Below are 16,837 nucleotides of genomic sequence, written 5' to 3' on the forward strand. Positions count from 1 at the left end.
AATACATTTGTACTGGTTTGTCTAATTAAGTTCCATTCAGGGTTTAGGGGATGACTCAGAAGTTCATCAAAGATGTTAGATGTTTCAATAATAGTAAGTAGAAAAGAGGGACAGCCAGATGGCACAGTGGATAGAGTGCCAGCCCTGGAATCAGGAAGAGTTGAGTTCAAATCTGATCTCAGACACTTACTGGCTGTGTAACCAACCCTGCCCAAGTCACTTAAGCCTATTTGCCTCAGTTCCTCATCTGTAAAATGAGCTGGAGAAGGAAATAGCAAACCACACTAGTATCTTTGCCAAGAAAATCCCAAATGGCATCACAGAGATTCAGACATGACTGAAATGACTCGATAACAAGCAGAAAAGTAAAGACAAGTATTTAACATTTGCCACATAGCAATTCCTGAGCCTTAGGATACTTGACTCTAGATCATATACAATAGCAGGCTCATCCAAACAACCAAGAAGTTTCAAGCCAAAAGGTCAGGACTGAACTGTCTCCTGTTCATTTTTGCTGATCTTTTTATAGATTTATAGAATTTATTTTGCCTCAGCTGATGTAAAAAAAGTAGGGGGTAGCAGTCACATGATCTCAGACAAAGTTAAAGCTAAAATAGATCTAATTAAAAGAGATAAGCAGGGAAGCTACCTTATGTTAAAAGGTAGCACAGATAAAATGAAGTACTATCAATACCAAACATATACGTACTAAATTCTATAGCATCAAAATTTATAAAATTAAAGGTAAATGAATTATAGGTAGAAATAAGATAGTAGGGTTCTCCAACTTTCCCTTCTCATAATTGATACATTTAACCAAAAAATAAATAAGAAAGAAGGCAAGGAGATGAACAGAATCTTATAGAAGCTAGATATGACAGACATCTAGAAAGAACTGAATGGGAATAGAAAGGAATATACCTTTTTCTACACAGTACATGGCACCTTTGTAAAAACTGACTATATATTAGGGCATAAAATCTTATAGTCAATTGCTAAAAAGCAGAAATACTAAATGCATCTTTTTAAATTCATAATGAAATAAAAATTACATTTAATAAAGGACCATAGAAACACAGGTTAAAAATCAATTGGACCCAAGTAATCTAATCTTAAAGAATGAGTAGATGAAAGAACAAATCATAGAAATAATACTTTTATTAAAGATAATGATAATAATGAGACAACATACCAAAACATATGATATCTCAAAAGCAGTAACTAGAGGAAAATTTATACCTCTAAATGCTTACATCAATAAAATAGGGAAAGAGCAGATCAATGAATTAGGTGTGCGATTAAGAAAAAAACTAGAAAAAGAACAAATTGAAAATCTTCAATTAAACAGAAAATTTGAAATCCTGAAAATTAAAGGTGAAATTAATAAAACTGAATGTAAGAAAACCACTGAAATAATCAATAAAACTAGAAATTGGTTTTATTAAAAAATAAAAATATATAAACCATTAGTTAGTATGCTTTTTAAAAGAGAAAGTCAAATAACTTGTATCAAAAATTAAAAGGATAATACACTACTAATGAAGATGAAATTACAGTGATTATTAGGAGTTATTTTACCCAATTACATGCTCATAAATTTAACAATTTAAGTGAAATGCAAGAATGCTTAAAAATATATACTTCCAGAAGAGGAAATAGAATATCTAAATAAATCTATTTTAGAAAAAGAAATTGAACAGGCCACAAAGGAGGTTCCTAAGAAAAAAAGCATCAGGATCAAACGGATTTACATATGAATCCTACCAAACAAACATTTAAAGATCAACTAATTCCGATATTAAATAAGTTATCTGGGATAATAGGCAAGGAAGGAGTCCAACCAAACCCCTTTTATGAAAAAAAAAATATGGTGTTGATACTTAAACCAGGAGACCAAAAACAGAAAAAGAAAATTATAGACCAATTTCAATGAATCTTGATGCAAAAATCCTAAATAAAATACTAGTTAGGAGTAGCAACATATCACAAAGATTGTGACAAAATATGATTTACTACAGGAATGTATGGCTGGTTCCATAAAAGGAAAACTGTTAACATAATTGATTACATCAATAACAGAATCAACAAAAATCATATGATTATATCAAGAGATGCAGAAAAAAGCTTGTGACAAAATACAACATTCATTCCTATTAAAAACATAGGTATAAGTTGATTTTTCCTTAAAGTGATAAGAAGCATCCACCTAAAACCATCAACAAGCATTACCTTTAAAAGGGATAAGCTTGAAGTCTTCCCAATTAAATCAGGAGTGAAACAAGGAAGCACCTTATGACCAATATTATTCAATACTGTACCAGAAATGCTAGCAATATCAATAAGAGAAGAAAAAGAAGCTGAAGGCATCAGAATGGGCAATGAGGAAAAAAAATATCTTTTCACAGACTATGTGATGGCATTCTTGGAAAATCCTAGAGATTCAACTAAAAACGGTTGAAACAATAATTTTAGCAAGGTGGCAGGATATAAAATAAATGCACATACATTTTTCATCATTTCTATATATAACCAACAAAGCCCTCCAGGAAGAAATACTTCATTTAAAATAACCGTAGACAATATAAAAAATCTGGGAGTATACCTGCCAAGACAAACTCAAGAACTATATGAACATAATTGTAAAACACTTTTTATACAAATAAAGTCAGTTTTAAATAACTGGAGAAATATCAATTGTTAACAGGTGGGCAAGCCAATATAATAAAAATGACAATTCTAATCTAAATATTCAGTGCCATCCTAATTAAACTACCAAAAATATTTTATTGAGCTAGAAAAATAATAAAAAAATTCATTTGGAAGAACAAAAGGTCAAGAATATCAAAAGAACTGATCAAAGTGAAACAAGTGAAAAAAATGTAAAGGAAGAAGGTTTAGAAGTACCAGATCTTGTATTGTATATGGTGGTATTTTTCAAACTATCTGGTATTGGCTAAGAAATAGAATGATGGATCAGTGGGATAGAGAAGGTATCTTGTGTCTGATAAATGTAAAGATCTAAGCTGTTGTGATAGGAACTCACCGGTAACAATTGCTCAGCAGCCTGGCAGAAATTAGGTATAAACTAATATCACACACCATTTGCCAAGATAAGGTCAAAATAGATACATGACCTAGACATAAAGGGAGTATTGTAAGAGTATAGAATATATTACCTATCAGATCTATGGATAGAAGAATTTGTGAATAAAAAAAGATAGAGAGCATTGAGGGATGTAAAATGGGTAACTGTGACTACATTAAATTCAAAAGTTTTGTACAAATAAAACCAATGTAGCCAAGATTAGAAGGCAAGGAGACAACTCGGGGTGGGGCCAAGGGGAGAGATTTATAGTTTCTTGGATCAAGGCCTCACATCTCAAATATATAGAGAACTGAGTCAAATTTATCGAAATATGACTCATTCCCCAATTCAGGCAGTTTTTGGAAGAAATTATTAAAGCTATATGTAGTCATATGAAAAAGTGCTCTAAATCATTATCGATTATAAAAATGCACATTAAAACAACTCTGAGATACCATCTCCCACCTAACAGATTGGCTAAAATGGTAGTGGAGAAAACGACAAATGTTGGAGAGGATGTGGAAAAACTGGGACACTAATACACTGGTGATGGAACTTTGTACTAATCCAACCATTTTGGAGAATAATTTGGAATTATGCCCAGAGAGTTATAAAACTCTCTATACCCTTTGACCTGCAATACCACTATTAGGTCTGTTTCCCAAAGGGATCAGGAAAAAAAGAAAAGAATCTATATGTCCTAAAATAGTTCCAGCAGTTGTCTTTGCGGTAGCAAAGAACTAGAAATTGAGGGGATATCCATCAATAGAAGAATGGCTAAACAAGTTGTGGTTTATGATTGTGATGGAGTACTACTGGGCTATAAGAAGTGATGAACAGGTTGATTTTAGAACATGATAAGACATGAAGGAAATAACGCTGAGTGAAATGTGCAAAACCACAAAATGCTGTATATAGTAACAGTAATATTCAAAGAGTAACTGTGAATGGCTACACTATTCTGAGTAATAAGAATATTAAAATAAACTATGAAGGATTTATAAAGGAAAATGCTATCTTCCTCCAGAAAAAGAACTGATATATGGATGCATGTATTGTATGGTTCCACAAATATATCTCTATCAAATGCTGGTCTTCTCTAGTGTGGAGCTGGGAGCGAGGAAGGGAGACAACTTGGAACTCAAAAATGTAACTAATTAATTTAAAACATATGTATGTAGGGGGACGGAACCAAGATGGCGGCTGAAAAGCAGGGACTAGCGTGAGCTCCCCTCCGAGTCCCTCTAAAAACCTATAAAAAATGGCTCTGAACCAATTTTAGAACTGCAGAACCCACAAAAGAGCAGAGGGAAGCAGGGCTCCAGCCCAGGACAGCCTGGATAGTCTCTGGGTGAGGTCTATCCCACATGGAGCTGGGAGCAGAGCACAGCGGAGCTGAGCAGCGTGAGCGGTGCGGACCAACCAGACCAAGAGCCGGGCAGAGTGTGCCCTAGCGCCATGAATCAGTGAGCTACGGCAGTTATCAGACTTCTCAACCCACAAACACCAAAGACAGCAGAGAAGATCAGAGGGAAAAGCTGCAGGAGTGGAAGGAGTTCCCGGTTAGGCTACCACCCCTGGGGCAATAGAGGTGGGGCAGCTACAGCTGCAGTTGCTTCCAGCCCCAGGCCCACCTGGTGCCAGGAATTCAGTGGCAGATCAGAGCAGGAGTGCACAGCCTGCTGAAGATCTAAGCCCAGTCCGGGTTGGGGGTTCTTGGGGAAGAAGGAGTGCTGGTGTAGCAGACTAGCACATGCCCCCCAAACGTGGAACACAGAACTCTTTAGACTACAAGCAGTCATACCCTGCTGAAAACCTCAAGGGTCAAGTTAGTTGGCTGGGAATATGGCCAGGCAGTGAAAATGCACCCAGATTCATTCTCAGACTCTGGAATCCTTCTTTGGTGACAAAGAAGACCAAAACATACAGCCAGAAGAAGTCAACAAAGTCATACAGCCTACAATAAAAGCCTCCAAGAAAAATATGAATGGGTCCCAGGCCATGGAAGAGCTCAAAAAGGATTTGGAAAAGCAAGTAAGAGAAGTAGAGGAAAAATTGGGAAGAGAAATGAGAAGGATGCGAGAAAATCATGAAAAACAAGTCAATGACTTGCTAAAGGAGACCCAAAAAAATGCTGCAAAATACACTGAAGAAAACAACACCTTAAAAAACAGACTAACTCAAATGGCAAAAGAGCTCCAAAAAGCCAATGAGGAGAAGAATGCCTTGAAAAACAGAATTAGCCAAATGGAAAAGGAGGTCCAAAACACCACTGAAGAAAATACTATCTTAAAAATGAGATTGGAGCAAGTAGAAGCTAGTGGCTTTATGAGAAATCAAGATATTATGAAACAGAACCAAATGAATGAAAAAATGGAAGACAATGTAAAATATCTCATTGGAAAAACCACTGACCTGGAAAATAGATCCAGGAGAGATAATTTAAAAATTACTGGACTACCTGAAAGCCATGATCAAAAAGAGAGCCTAGATATCATCTTTCAAGAAATTATCAAGGAGAACTGCCCTGATATTCTAGAGCCACAGGGCAAAATAGAAATTGAAAGAATCCACTGATCACCTCCTCAAATAGATCCCAAAAAGAAAACTCCTAGGAATATTGTTGCCAAATTCCAGAGCTCCCAGATCAAGGAGAAAATACTGCAAGCAGCCAGAAAGAAACAATTTGAGTATTGTGGAAACACAATCAGAATAACTCAAGATCTAGCAGCTTCTACATTAAGAGATCGAAGGGTTTGGAATACGATATTCCGGAGGTCAATGGAGCTAGGATTAAAACCTAGAATCACCTACCCAGCGAAACTGAGTATCATGCTCCAAGGCAAAATATGAACTTTTAATAAAATAGAGGACTTTCAAGCTTTCTCAGTGAAAAGACCAGAGCTGAATAGAAAATTTAACTTTCAAACACAAGAATCAAGAGAAGCATAAAAAGGTAATCAAGAAAAAGAAATTGCAAGGGACTTACTAAAGTTGAACTGTTTTGTTTACATTCCTATATGGAAAGATGACATGTATGATTCATGAGACCTCAGTATTAGGATAGCTGAATGGAATATTCATGTGTATATATATATATATATATATATATGTTTATGTATATATATGTTTATGTATATATATGTATATGTGAGTGTGTGTGTATGTATATATGTATGTGCATATATATATATAGAGAGAGAGAGAGGGTACAGGGTGAGGTGAAGATGAAGGGAAGATATCTAAAAGAAATAAAATAAAATTAAGGGATGAGAGAGGAATATATTGAGAGACGGAGATAGGGAGAGATAGAATGGGGTAAATTATCTCGCATAAACATGGCAAGAAAAAGCAGTTCTGTAGGAAGGGAAGAGAAGTCAGGTGAGGGGGAATGAGTGAATCTTGCTCTCATCAGATTTGACCTGAGGAGGGAATACCATACATACTCAATTGGGTAACTTACCCCACAGGAAAAAAGGAGGAAGAAGAAGATAAAAAATAGGTGGGATGATAGAAGGGAGGGAAGATGGGGGTGGAGGTAATCAAAAACAAACACTTTTGAAAGGGGACAGGGTCAAGGGAGAAAATTCAATAAAGGGGGATAGGTTATGAAGGAGCAAAATATAGTGAGTCTTTCACAACATGAGTATTGTTGGAAGGGTTATACATAATGATACACATGTGGCCTATGTTGAATTGCTTGACTTCTTAGGGAGGCTGGGTGGGAAGGGAAGAGGGGAGAGAATTTGGAACTCAAAGTTTTAAAAACACATGTTAAAAAACAAAAAACAAAAGTTTTTGCATGCAACTAGAAAATAAGATACACAGGCAATGGGGCGTAGAAATTTATCTTGCCCTACAAGAAAGGGAGGGAAAAGGGGATGGGAGGGGAGTGCGGTGACAGAAGGGAGGGCTGACTGGGGAACAGGGCAACCAGAATATACAACATCTTGGAGTGGGGGGGAGGGTAGAAATGGGGAGAAAATTTGTAATTCAAACTCTTGTGAAAATCAATGCTGAAAACTAAATATATTAAATAAAATGTTTAAAAAATATGTATGTATATATGCATACATACACATATATTCACATGGATTGCTATCACCTCCAAATTCAAATACAAAATCCACTAATATTCAAAGTCTTTCACAACCTAGTCCACCATCTTTCTAGTCTTCTTACACCTTACTCCCTATCATGTACTCTGATCCACTGACACTTGACTCAGGAATACCCATTATTTCAAGCAAAGATTTACTGATTAATTCTCTACTGGTCATATATGCGAATAAGTCCATCCCTGATCTAAATATGATACTTAGTGTATGTATCTCCTGTGATTCTTCAAAAATTGAGGAACAGCATGCAGACAACCACAATGTACTTTATCTGCTTCATGGTGACTTTATGAATCAAGTATTTTTTAAGTGTAAAGCACATATAAACATGAAGTAGTATAACATTTCATTTTTTTCCTGTTATTTGTTTAGTATCCTCACAATTTGTAGGTAGCTAGGTGGCACAGTGAATATAGTGCTGGCCTGGTGTCAGGAAGAATCCTCTTTCTGAGTTCTAATCCAGCCTCAGACACCCTGGACAAGTTATTTTAACTTTGTTTGCCTCCGTTTCCTCATCTGTAAAATGAGCTGGAGAAGGAAATGGCAAATGACTCCAGTATCTTTGCTGAGAAAACCCCAAATGGGGTTATGAAGTCAGACACAACTGAGAAACTGCTAAGCAACAACAACAAAAAAAATCCTCACAATTAACCTATAAATTATTGTCTCAAAATTAATTAATTTACAATTCATACTTTAGCTAAAAATATAGTTAAATTAAAAGTGTTTATTATAAAATCATACCTACAATCGTCAATGCTGTAAGGTTAGCATGCTGGTGTATCACTGTAGCCTTTTAAAGTCGTTCTAGTAACACTTCTTAGAAAATTTGGCTTTGAAATGCTATCAAGGAGCAGGTGGATACCAAGTATGATGATCTGCTTTCTTGTTCATGTATGGCTTCTGGCCTTTTATAATCCTGTATCTTTGAGATAAAAATCTTACAGATATTATCAAAAGATGTCTCTTCTGTACTCAGTGCCCTTCTTCATTTAAAGAAAATGTGTCATGAAGTACACAGTTAACAGAGTTTGCATTCAAAGGCCGTACAGTGAAGGCCCCAGACGGGCTTTAAGTAACTGGCTTGTGAAAGAAATTTACCTGACAAAGCAGTCACACAGATAGGATAATAATTTCCAGGATAAGTTAAGCTGTGCAGACCTATATCCACTACCGGAGTTCTACGTACACTGTGCTGTGGAGTTAACAGTGACTTTTTGAAGATCATGACAGTAAAGTCAGAGTTTAACAAGTCATCCAAGGAGCAGCCTAGGTAAGTCTCGATAAGCTCATCACCAGAAAGTCAGCAACCAGTTTATAAGCTTGTTGGCCACAGCAACTCATAAAACAATCCAAGATTAAAAGGGGTTAAATCGGCATTAGAAGAGACCATCCTATAATCTTCTCTTGAGTCCCTAGACCCATTACGATATTGCCAATTGTGTTCTACGAAGTCTTAGCCTGGGATTACTCTCACCATTCATTACCTTCACTCCTATTCACCTACTGAAAAAAAATCATACAACTATTCTAATTTGGTTGACTACCAATTTATATTACACAACTTTAACTGGGTCCTCAAAGCTTCTAGGCAAGCTTTCTATCTCTCCCTTATCAACTCATTATCCCACTCACCACAGCAGCTTTTCCAGACCTTTATATCCCTCCTCAAAACTCCCACGGCTTCCTCCTCCCCCAACCTCTCAACTGAGAACCCTGCCTTATATTCTATATAGAAAAAAGTTGAGGCCATTCACCAAAGGCTTCTTCTTCTCCTCTCTTTTTTATTTTGTACCACTCTGATTCCTTCTGCCACTATCTCCTCCTGGTCTCATATGAAGAGGTAGTCCTATTCCTTATCAAAGTTTTCTGTGCAAGTGATCTTCATCCATCCTGTCTCCTCTCCAAACTGCCCTCTCTGTCATTCCCATTCTCTCCCTTATCTGTCATTTCTCCCTCTCCACTGGCTTCTTCCCTTCTACCCACAAACATGCCCATGTCTCTCAACCTCCTTCCTCCCCTCCCCATCTTCACTTGACCCTTTCAACCCTGCTAACCATTGTCTTATACCTTTTCTTCCCTTTGTGGCTAAACTCCTCAAAAAGGTTGTCTACCAATCTGGAAGTAGGAGAAAATAAGTGGGAAGTCATAGTATAGAGTCAGCAACCTGGAGTTAATCCAGGGGCTATGAAGTCAAACATCTTAGGGGCATCTTAGGGGCCTCACTGGGGGATAAAATCATGTAAAGTTCTAAGATATAATAAAATGCAGGAATAAACATTTGGCAAGAAGACACTAAGGTCAGGCATTGCTAGGTACCGGGGATACAAATACAAAAGAGGCAATTCCTGCCCTCAAGAAGCTTATATCCAACTGTGAGTATATATTCACAGATAAATATATAGGATATATACAAAATAACCACAAAGTTATGTAGGAATGCACTGACCACAAAGGAATCAGAAAAAAAAAACACCTTCTTAAGGAGGTGGCCCTGCAGTTGAACCATGACAGATATTAGGGATTCCAAGAGCATTAAGTGAAAGAATCATTTCCAGGCATGCAGGAGAGTCAGTGCAAAGGCACTGACAGGAGGAGACAATGTTGCACAGGGAGAACAGCAAGTGGGTTAGTTTGACTGGAATACAGAGTACAGTGGTTGGGGAGTCTAATGTGTAAGGCTGGAAAGATAGGTTTAATCCAGGTTGTGAAATGCTAGAAGAATTATAAGCAGGCATTATAGGATTTGAGTTTTAGGAAAATCACATTGGCAGCTGTATGGAAAGATGGATTACAGTGGGGAGAAACCCAAGGCAGAAAGATCAATTATAAGGACAGTGTAGGAGAGAGGACATAAAGGCCTTAACTAGGGTGACTGAGGTGTGGAGAAAAAGGAACAGATGAAAGATATGTTGAGGAAGTAGAAATCACATGAATTAGCAAATGATTGTCTACTAAGGGGATAAGGTGACTCCTAGCTTTAAAACCTGGGTGACTGAAGAACTGGGAAGTTAGGAACAAGGGTAGGTTTAGGGCACAGATTTTTGACTTAGGGTCCATAAACTTTTTAAAAAATAGTTTGATAACTAGATTTCAATATAATTGGTTTTCTTAGCAATTCAATGTGCTACATTTCATGTCTTAAGAAAAAAATCATTCTGAGAAGGGGTCTGTCTGCAAATTTCACCAAGCAGGCAAAGTTCAAAAACATCTGGTTTAGGGGAGGGGTGGGCAACCTGCAGCCTCAAGGACCTCTAGGTCCTTGGGTATGGTCTTTTGACTGAGTCCAAGTTTCACAGAACAAATTCTTTTATTAAGGCGATTTGTTCTGTGAAGTTTGGATTCAGTCAAAGGGCCTTATTGAGGACCTAGCAGACCAGTTGTGGCCTTGAGGCCTCAGGTTTCCCACCCTGGGTTTAGGGAAAAGATGATGAGTTTCATTATGGGCATGTTAAGTTTAAAGTGCCTAAGGCATATCCAGATGAAGATGACCAGCATCAGACAGATATGCAGAATTGGAACCCAGGGAATAGATTATGGGCTGGACTTCTCAATCTGGGAGTTATCTTTACAGACATAACATTTTAATCCATGAGAACTGCTAAGATCACCAAGATAAATAAAGGAAACTAAAAAAGAAGAGTCAGCTAGATAGGAAAGAACCACAGCAGAGTAGTATCAGCAAAATCCAGGGAAGGAAGAACACATAGAAGGGGCAGGGTTAGCCAACTATGTCAAACCCTGAAAAGAAACCAAGATAGATGAAGACCAAAAATGACCATAGCATTTCAATTAAAAACAATCAAACAAAAAACAGCAACAACAAAAATGGGTATGATCTTGTAAAAAAGCAATTTCAGTCATTTAGAAACCAAACTGGAAAGGCAAAGGATGTTGATAGGACATATAGGATAATTAACTAACATCAGCAATGGTATCAACAGAAGGGAGCCCAATCTCTTACAACAGGTGATTTTTTACTTTGGCCCTGGGCTCCTGATATATGAAGTAAATAACTATAACTAGTTGGTTACTATAGATATTTTCTACATTATAACTGAGATAGAGATAGGCAAGCTGAGACAAAAGGGAGAAAAATATTAAAATATTACGATTACATATAAGAAAAAACAATTCAGATACAATATAGACTCTTACTTTGGATCTTACAGAGTAAAGCTTTCAATTATTTCTGATACAGCTTGGGCAAGTTAAGAATTTAGATTTTATCTGTAACCTGGTCCTTCACTCTGGACCTTGTATAAAAGTGGTCAAACATTTGGGCAGAAATTTGTACCTGGGACACAACATACATGGCGCAACTTGACTTACAGCAAATTGAATTATATCTTAACAATTACCTGGGACCATTGTTAGAAAAAAAGCAGGGACACGAAGATGACACCAATAAGACGTGTCCTTTGGCAAGGGTTTCCTGAGAAGCAACCCACTCTGGGGACCAGAAACAACTGACAGAAGGAGAGTAATAGTATGGGATTTAGCAGCCTTAGGAAGTACTTTCTCATATCCAAGTGGAACTACAGATACATGTTCTCCTTCTGCTGTCTTCTCAATGAATCCTCTTAATTTCATTTCCTTGTTTTTCATCATTGAGATTTATTGTTTACTCTCTTCAATTTTCATCCCTAATACTCCCTTCCAAATATTTTTCTATTTTTGTATTGCTTAACTAAAACAATCCAGTTAGAAGAAACAGAAAAGGAAATAACAGTAGAAATGATACGAGCTGGGTGAATTTCATTCATTAACAACTTATGTTTCAGACTAGAGTAAGAAATCTGACTTCTATGCAGCACTTTCAAATACAAAGAATAATAAACAGGCTAAAGTCAATTTCTTAAAAATATAATTTCTGGCTCACCGATTGACTTTTTAGGTCGAGTCAATCAAAGAAACCACAAAAGACCTTCTATAAGACATATATAGAGGACATCATATAAAACTCTCTGAAAAAAACCTATTTCTTCAGAAATTGCTGTTTATCAATTTTTTAATAGAACCAATGATATCACAGGTGATGTCTTGATTTGGGCGAATTGGATTGAAGTGAGGCAGAGCTGCACAAAGTTGTCAGTCTTACTCTCTTCCAGAGGCATCAAAGCCCAATGGCAAGACAAAAGTCAGGAGGATTGGTAATGGCTCTGGATGCAGCAGATGACCTTGGTGTCTTTGATGTCTGACAAAGCTCTAAGCACTCCACAGAGCCTGCTTCAGCTAACCTTCATGGCCACTGGAATAAAGTGCTCTCATCTGCCCCTTCCATTGGGGGAAGTCTTCATATGCTCACAGCAGACACCCCCCTAACTCACCTCAACCTGGTTTAACCCATCTGCTGATATGGTTTTACTGGGGTGTGACCGCTGTGCGTGCTATCACTTCTTGTAGTCACAGGTGAGAGTTGGGTGACAGGTGGACACCAAAGGTGGATGAACAACCCTGAAAAGGTCTTGGGCAAGTCTTCACACCTGAGGCACTAGTACTCCTGGAACACCCCATTTTTCAAAAATGCCATTTCCTGACAGCACAAAAATGTACTCTGTATCTTCTTTGTAAAGATTTTATTACCATTATGCAGTCTCTGTGGTTAGAGTTGCTGTTGTTTTTTTTCCCTCTATTATTAGTAATGAATTAGAAATAACTAATCCACATTTTACGAACCCACCTTCTTATGATCAATTATACATACTTTATAAATGGTCAGGAAGAGTCAGAGCACAAAGAATTTGAAGTACAAACTATTTCTATGGAACATAGTAATACAAAATAACCTTTTGAATGCTCAAACTCAAGATACTGATTTCATAAGAATTAAGTTAAGCTTTAAGATGTTTAAAGCATTGACATGCTTATAAACTGCAACCACAAAAATGGGAAAAAAAAAAACAAATGATATCCAGACATTTGACCTATTTCAGGCAATCATTAATTTCAAATAAAATTTTTAAGTTAACATTTCTTTAAATCTTTACACAAAAATGTACAATGTGACTATCTTAGGATTTGAATTTTCTTCTCTCAAAGTAAGGAAGCAATACTATTTATGAATTCACAGAATAATTTTTATATCTTCAGGACAATTCTAAAATTGGATGTTTGAGGAAAAATTTGTAAATATGACGAATATCTTTGAATATGTAAAAACATTACCTCTCCTTTATATTCCACTGCTTTCAGGCCTGCATAAACTGGTACAAAACTGCTAGCCAAGAGAACCTGGATATATAATAAAGAAAGACATTGTTAATAGACAAGTATTTATTTTCCTTTCCTATAAAGCTTATGTTATTCAATGAGTGTGTTACATTTATTTGAAAAGAGCTATGTGGAAAAATACTATATTTTGAGAAATGTGTAATTAAAATAAATGTGGTGCTTTTTGAATACTTACAAATACTCAAGAGGTATACACAAATCAATTCTCTTTAACCAATTCTGTTCAAGTAAAATTAGTATAAAAATAATTTTACAAATTCCAAGTATATACAAATGGAAACAAATTATCTGCTATATTTGCCATGTACTATGCATTCATTTTAGAAGGTACAATTACCTATTGTAGTAGAAACCCCCACACCCTAAATCTGCTCTACAATAGATTTTAACCTGCAGTCTGAGATACTCTAATCTAATCTATGACATCAGGATGTTGCTGGGGAACAGATTCTTGTAACTTGGCCAGGTTATATTATAAAGTGGCCACTACATATACAAAATGAATTTTGAATTTCCTCTAGATAGTTGAAAAGGATTATAATCTGAGATGTGAAATGTAGACAAGGCATTTTTCTAGCAATTTATATTTAATGTAATATGTATTTTCAAAAGAGTAGTGGTGTCCTCATTGTTTGGTTCTCGGGATGTCCTATTAGAATTTATTTAACCCAAAATATAAGCAAACTCTGAACCTAACCAATATTCATAACATTATTTCTAGGGGAAGTACACTACAAATTCCAAGTTGTGAACTACCAATTTGGGACTCAAAATTTGCTACCTTGTATTCCTATTTATCATTTTATGTATATATCCTCTTCCCAAATATATTATTATTGTGGCTTTTTTGGTACAGACCCGTGACTTCAGTGGTATATGGAATGCTAGGTAAGGAAATTCCTACTAATGCAGACAGGAATTGCTCTGCAATTTATAGTCTTAGAGAATTTGCAGGGGTTAAGTAACTTGTTCAGGGTTATACTTCCAGCATGTGTCTGAACTTGAGCTCAGCTCTTCCTGACCATGTGCCTGTCTGTCCACTACACATCATGCTAACTCTCTGGCTAGAGTATTATTAATAGGCACTTTCCTTTAACATGACCCTGTGAGAAAATATTCTTTTTTCATCTCAGCAGAGCAAGTATCCCTGGCCTTACAGTCTGAAAATAGAAGCATGACTCCCTTGGCTTCCACAGACAGCTACCCTCCTAGTAGCACTTTGAAGAGCTGCCAATTTTTGAGTGGGGAAAGTAAAAGATTCCTGTAGGGGTTCCTTTATAGGGCATTGCGGGGTCAAAGGGAGGGCAAGGGATGCAGGGGTTGAAGGCATCTCTCATGGGGGCTCCTGCTTTAATGGAAAGTGCTTCAGAATGTTAAAGTTCCACCACTAGCCAGTTCCTCTAGTAATATTTTTAATTACCAGGAGTATGGGGGACAGCCAATCATATGGTCAGGTTGTTAATAAGGCAGAGACTGTCAGAATATAGTTATTTTATAATTTTAGACAATTTGGATACTAACCTATATTACATGTGCACTGTGATAATAAAAATACTTTAATTTGAAATTTCCAAGGTGACAGCATTCACATTTTTTTTTGTAGCACATAGTAGTGCCAGGTACCAAAGCAATCTAATGTAAGATTGTTAAATCTTACATAAAATGAAACAAATGCAGAAAAGTCTCTATAGTTTTGCATCTAAACGTTTCAATATTAATTCTGAAATATAATGGCACCATATGACACTATATTAGTTGTACTAATTTAAAAAATAAACAAAACATATATTACACATCAAGTCATTTGTCTAAAAATTACAAAACAATTCAATGGCAGGCAGGGATCAAATATGGGTATGGCCTATTTGAATTATACCTATATTAGTTAACGCAACAGCACAGGTTCTCTATTTGCTGTTACTTTAATTGAATTTTCCCTATTATCAACTGGTTACTCCTTTTAAAAAAATACTGACCTCAAGCACACTTTTTTGGCCAGTAGCAGGTAATTGCTATGTTCCACTTTAGAAGTGGTTGAAGAAATACATGGGTAGCAAAGATACTAGAGTGAAATTATATCCTTAGAGATTTTAAAAGCTAAAGATACTATGCAAATGTTTTATCTCATTATACTGGTCAGAAATTTATACTTTGAAAAAAAGACAACCTTCATTCCTAAAAACTGGAAATACATTTTTCCACATCCTATTATATTGTGAAGTTGATGAAATAATGCTTAAAAACCACTTTGAAGTGTTCAGATGAAAAATGCTATTTAATTACTTTTTTAAAAAACAGATATTAAGGCTAAGAATTCACATAAGTGATATGAAAAGTACAACGAACTGAAAAATACTTGTCACTTCTCTAATTCAAACAATGTATTTGTTTTGTCACAGCTTACTATTTTTTCTTAAGTACTTGTGATCTGCTCATCAAAGTAAATTTAATAGAAAATTAGCTTTAAAAGAGAATCAGGAACTAAGCTTGCTTTTCTCAACTATAATCAACATCACATAATAAGACTATATCTAAGGAATTTTCCAGAGCGAAAATAATGGTCTTAGGAAATTCCAAGGCCATAATGAATTGAATCTACATACATATTTTTAAAAAGCCTAAAAATACTCATTTATCTCAAAGAAACTTGTCTTCCTACTTAGAACTGAAAGCTTCTTGATAACAGAGAAGGGGTATTTGTTCTTAGTACCATAGATATAGAGACAGAAGGAACCTTAGAGGCTAAACTCCACCTTTTACAGAAAAAAATAAGAAAAAAACTGATACTCAGGGTAACTTTGACAAAGTGACATAGGTACTAAGTGACACAACCTCAGTAGGAATCCATGGTATACAAGGATTTATCACAGTGCTTTGCATGTATTAGCTCATTAAGTTTTATTTTGCAGACAAATACTCATCATATACATAAATGTTGAACTGAATAACAAAAGTCCAGTTTAACTTTAATTATCCAAAAACTACTGTTCCTTTAATACACTGAAAAAACAAGTATTCCCTTTTGCTCTCTTAATTTTAGAGTTAACAAAGTGAAAAGGTATCTTTTTGTCTTAAGGCCTCATTCACATTTGAAGTTTACCATGGAGTTTAATAAGTCATGCTGGTTATACAAAACTTAATGGTGCAGTTACAATTCAATGACAGCTTCAAATTTATCTTCAATTCTTCCAAAGATAATAAACAATCAATACTGTACTAAGTCTTATTTCACCTACAAAAGGCTAAATATTAGAAGATCTTGCTTCAACAGTAATATGGGAAGTGAAATTCAGTAGATCACTTAAATGGCTTCACATGCTTTTACTAGATGTAGGTTGACTCTTTTTCAGGCACATATTCTGAAAATAGCAACTGCAGGAACAAACCAACGGGACTCTCT

General features: G+C 35.9%; 1 protein-coding gene across 2 annotated transcripts in view; it reads right to left on the reverse strand.

Moving 5' to 3' along the window:
• PNPLA4 (patatin like phospholipase domain containing 4) overlaps positions 1 to 16,837 on the reverse strand; it is a 46,458-nt gene that overhangs the window by 9,925 nt on the left and 19,696 nt on the right. For both annotated transcript variants that reach the window (XM_036747664.1, XM_036747665.1), the window contains exon 5: positions 13,372 to 13,437. In XM_036747664.1, coding sequence (XP_036603559.1) covers positions 13,372 to 13,437 — 66 coding nt within the window. The remainder of the gene's footprint in view (positions 1 to 13,371; positions 13,438 to 16,837) is intronic.

Source organism: Trichosurus vulpecula, chromosome 2 (genome assembly GCF_011100635.1).
Source record: "Trichosurus vulpecula isolate mTriVul1 chromosome 2, mTriVul1.pri, whole genome shotgun sequence".
NCBI classification, from domain to species: domain Eukaryota; kingdom Metazoa; phylum Chordata; class Mammalia; order Diprotodontia; family Phalangeridae; genus Trichosurus; species Trichosurus vulpecula.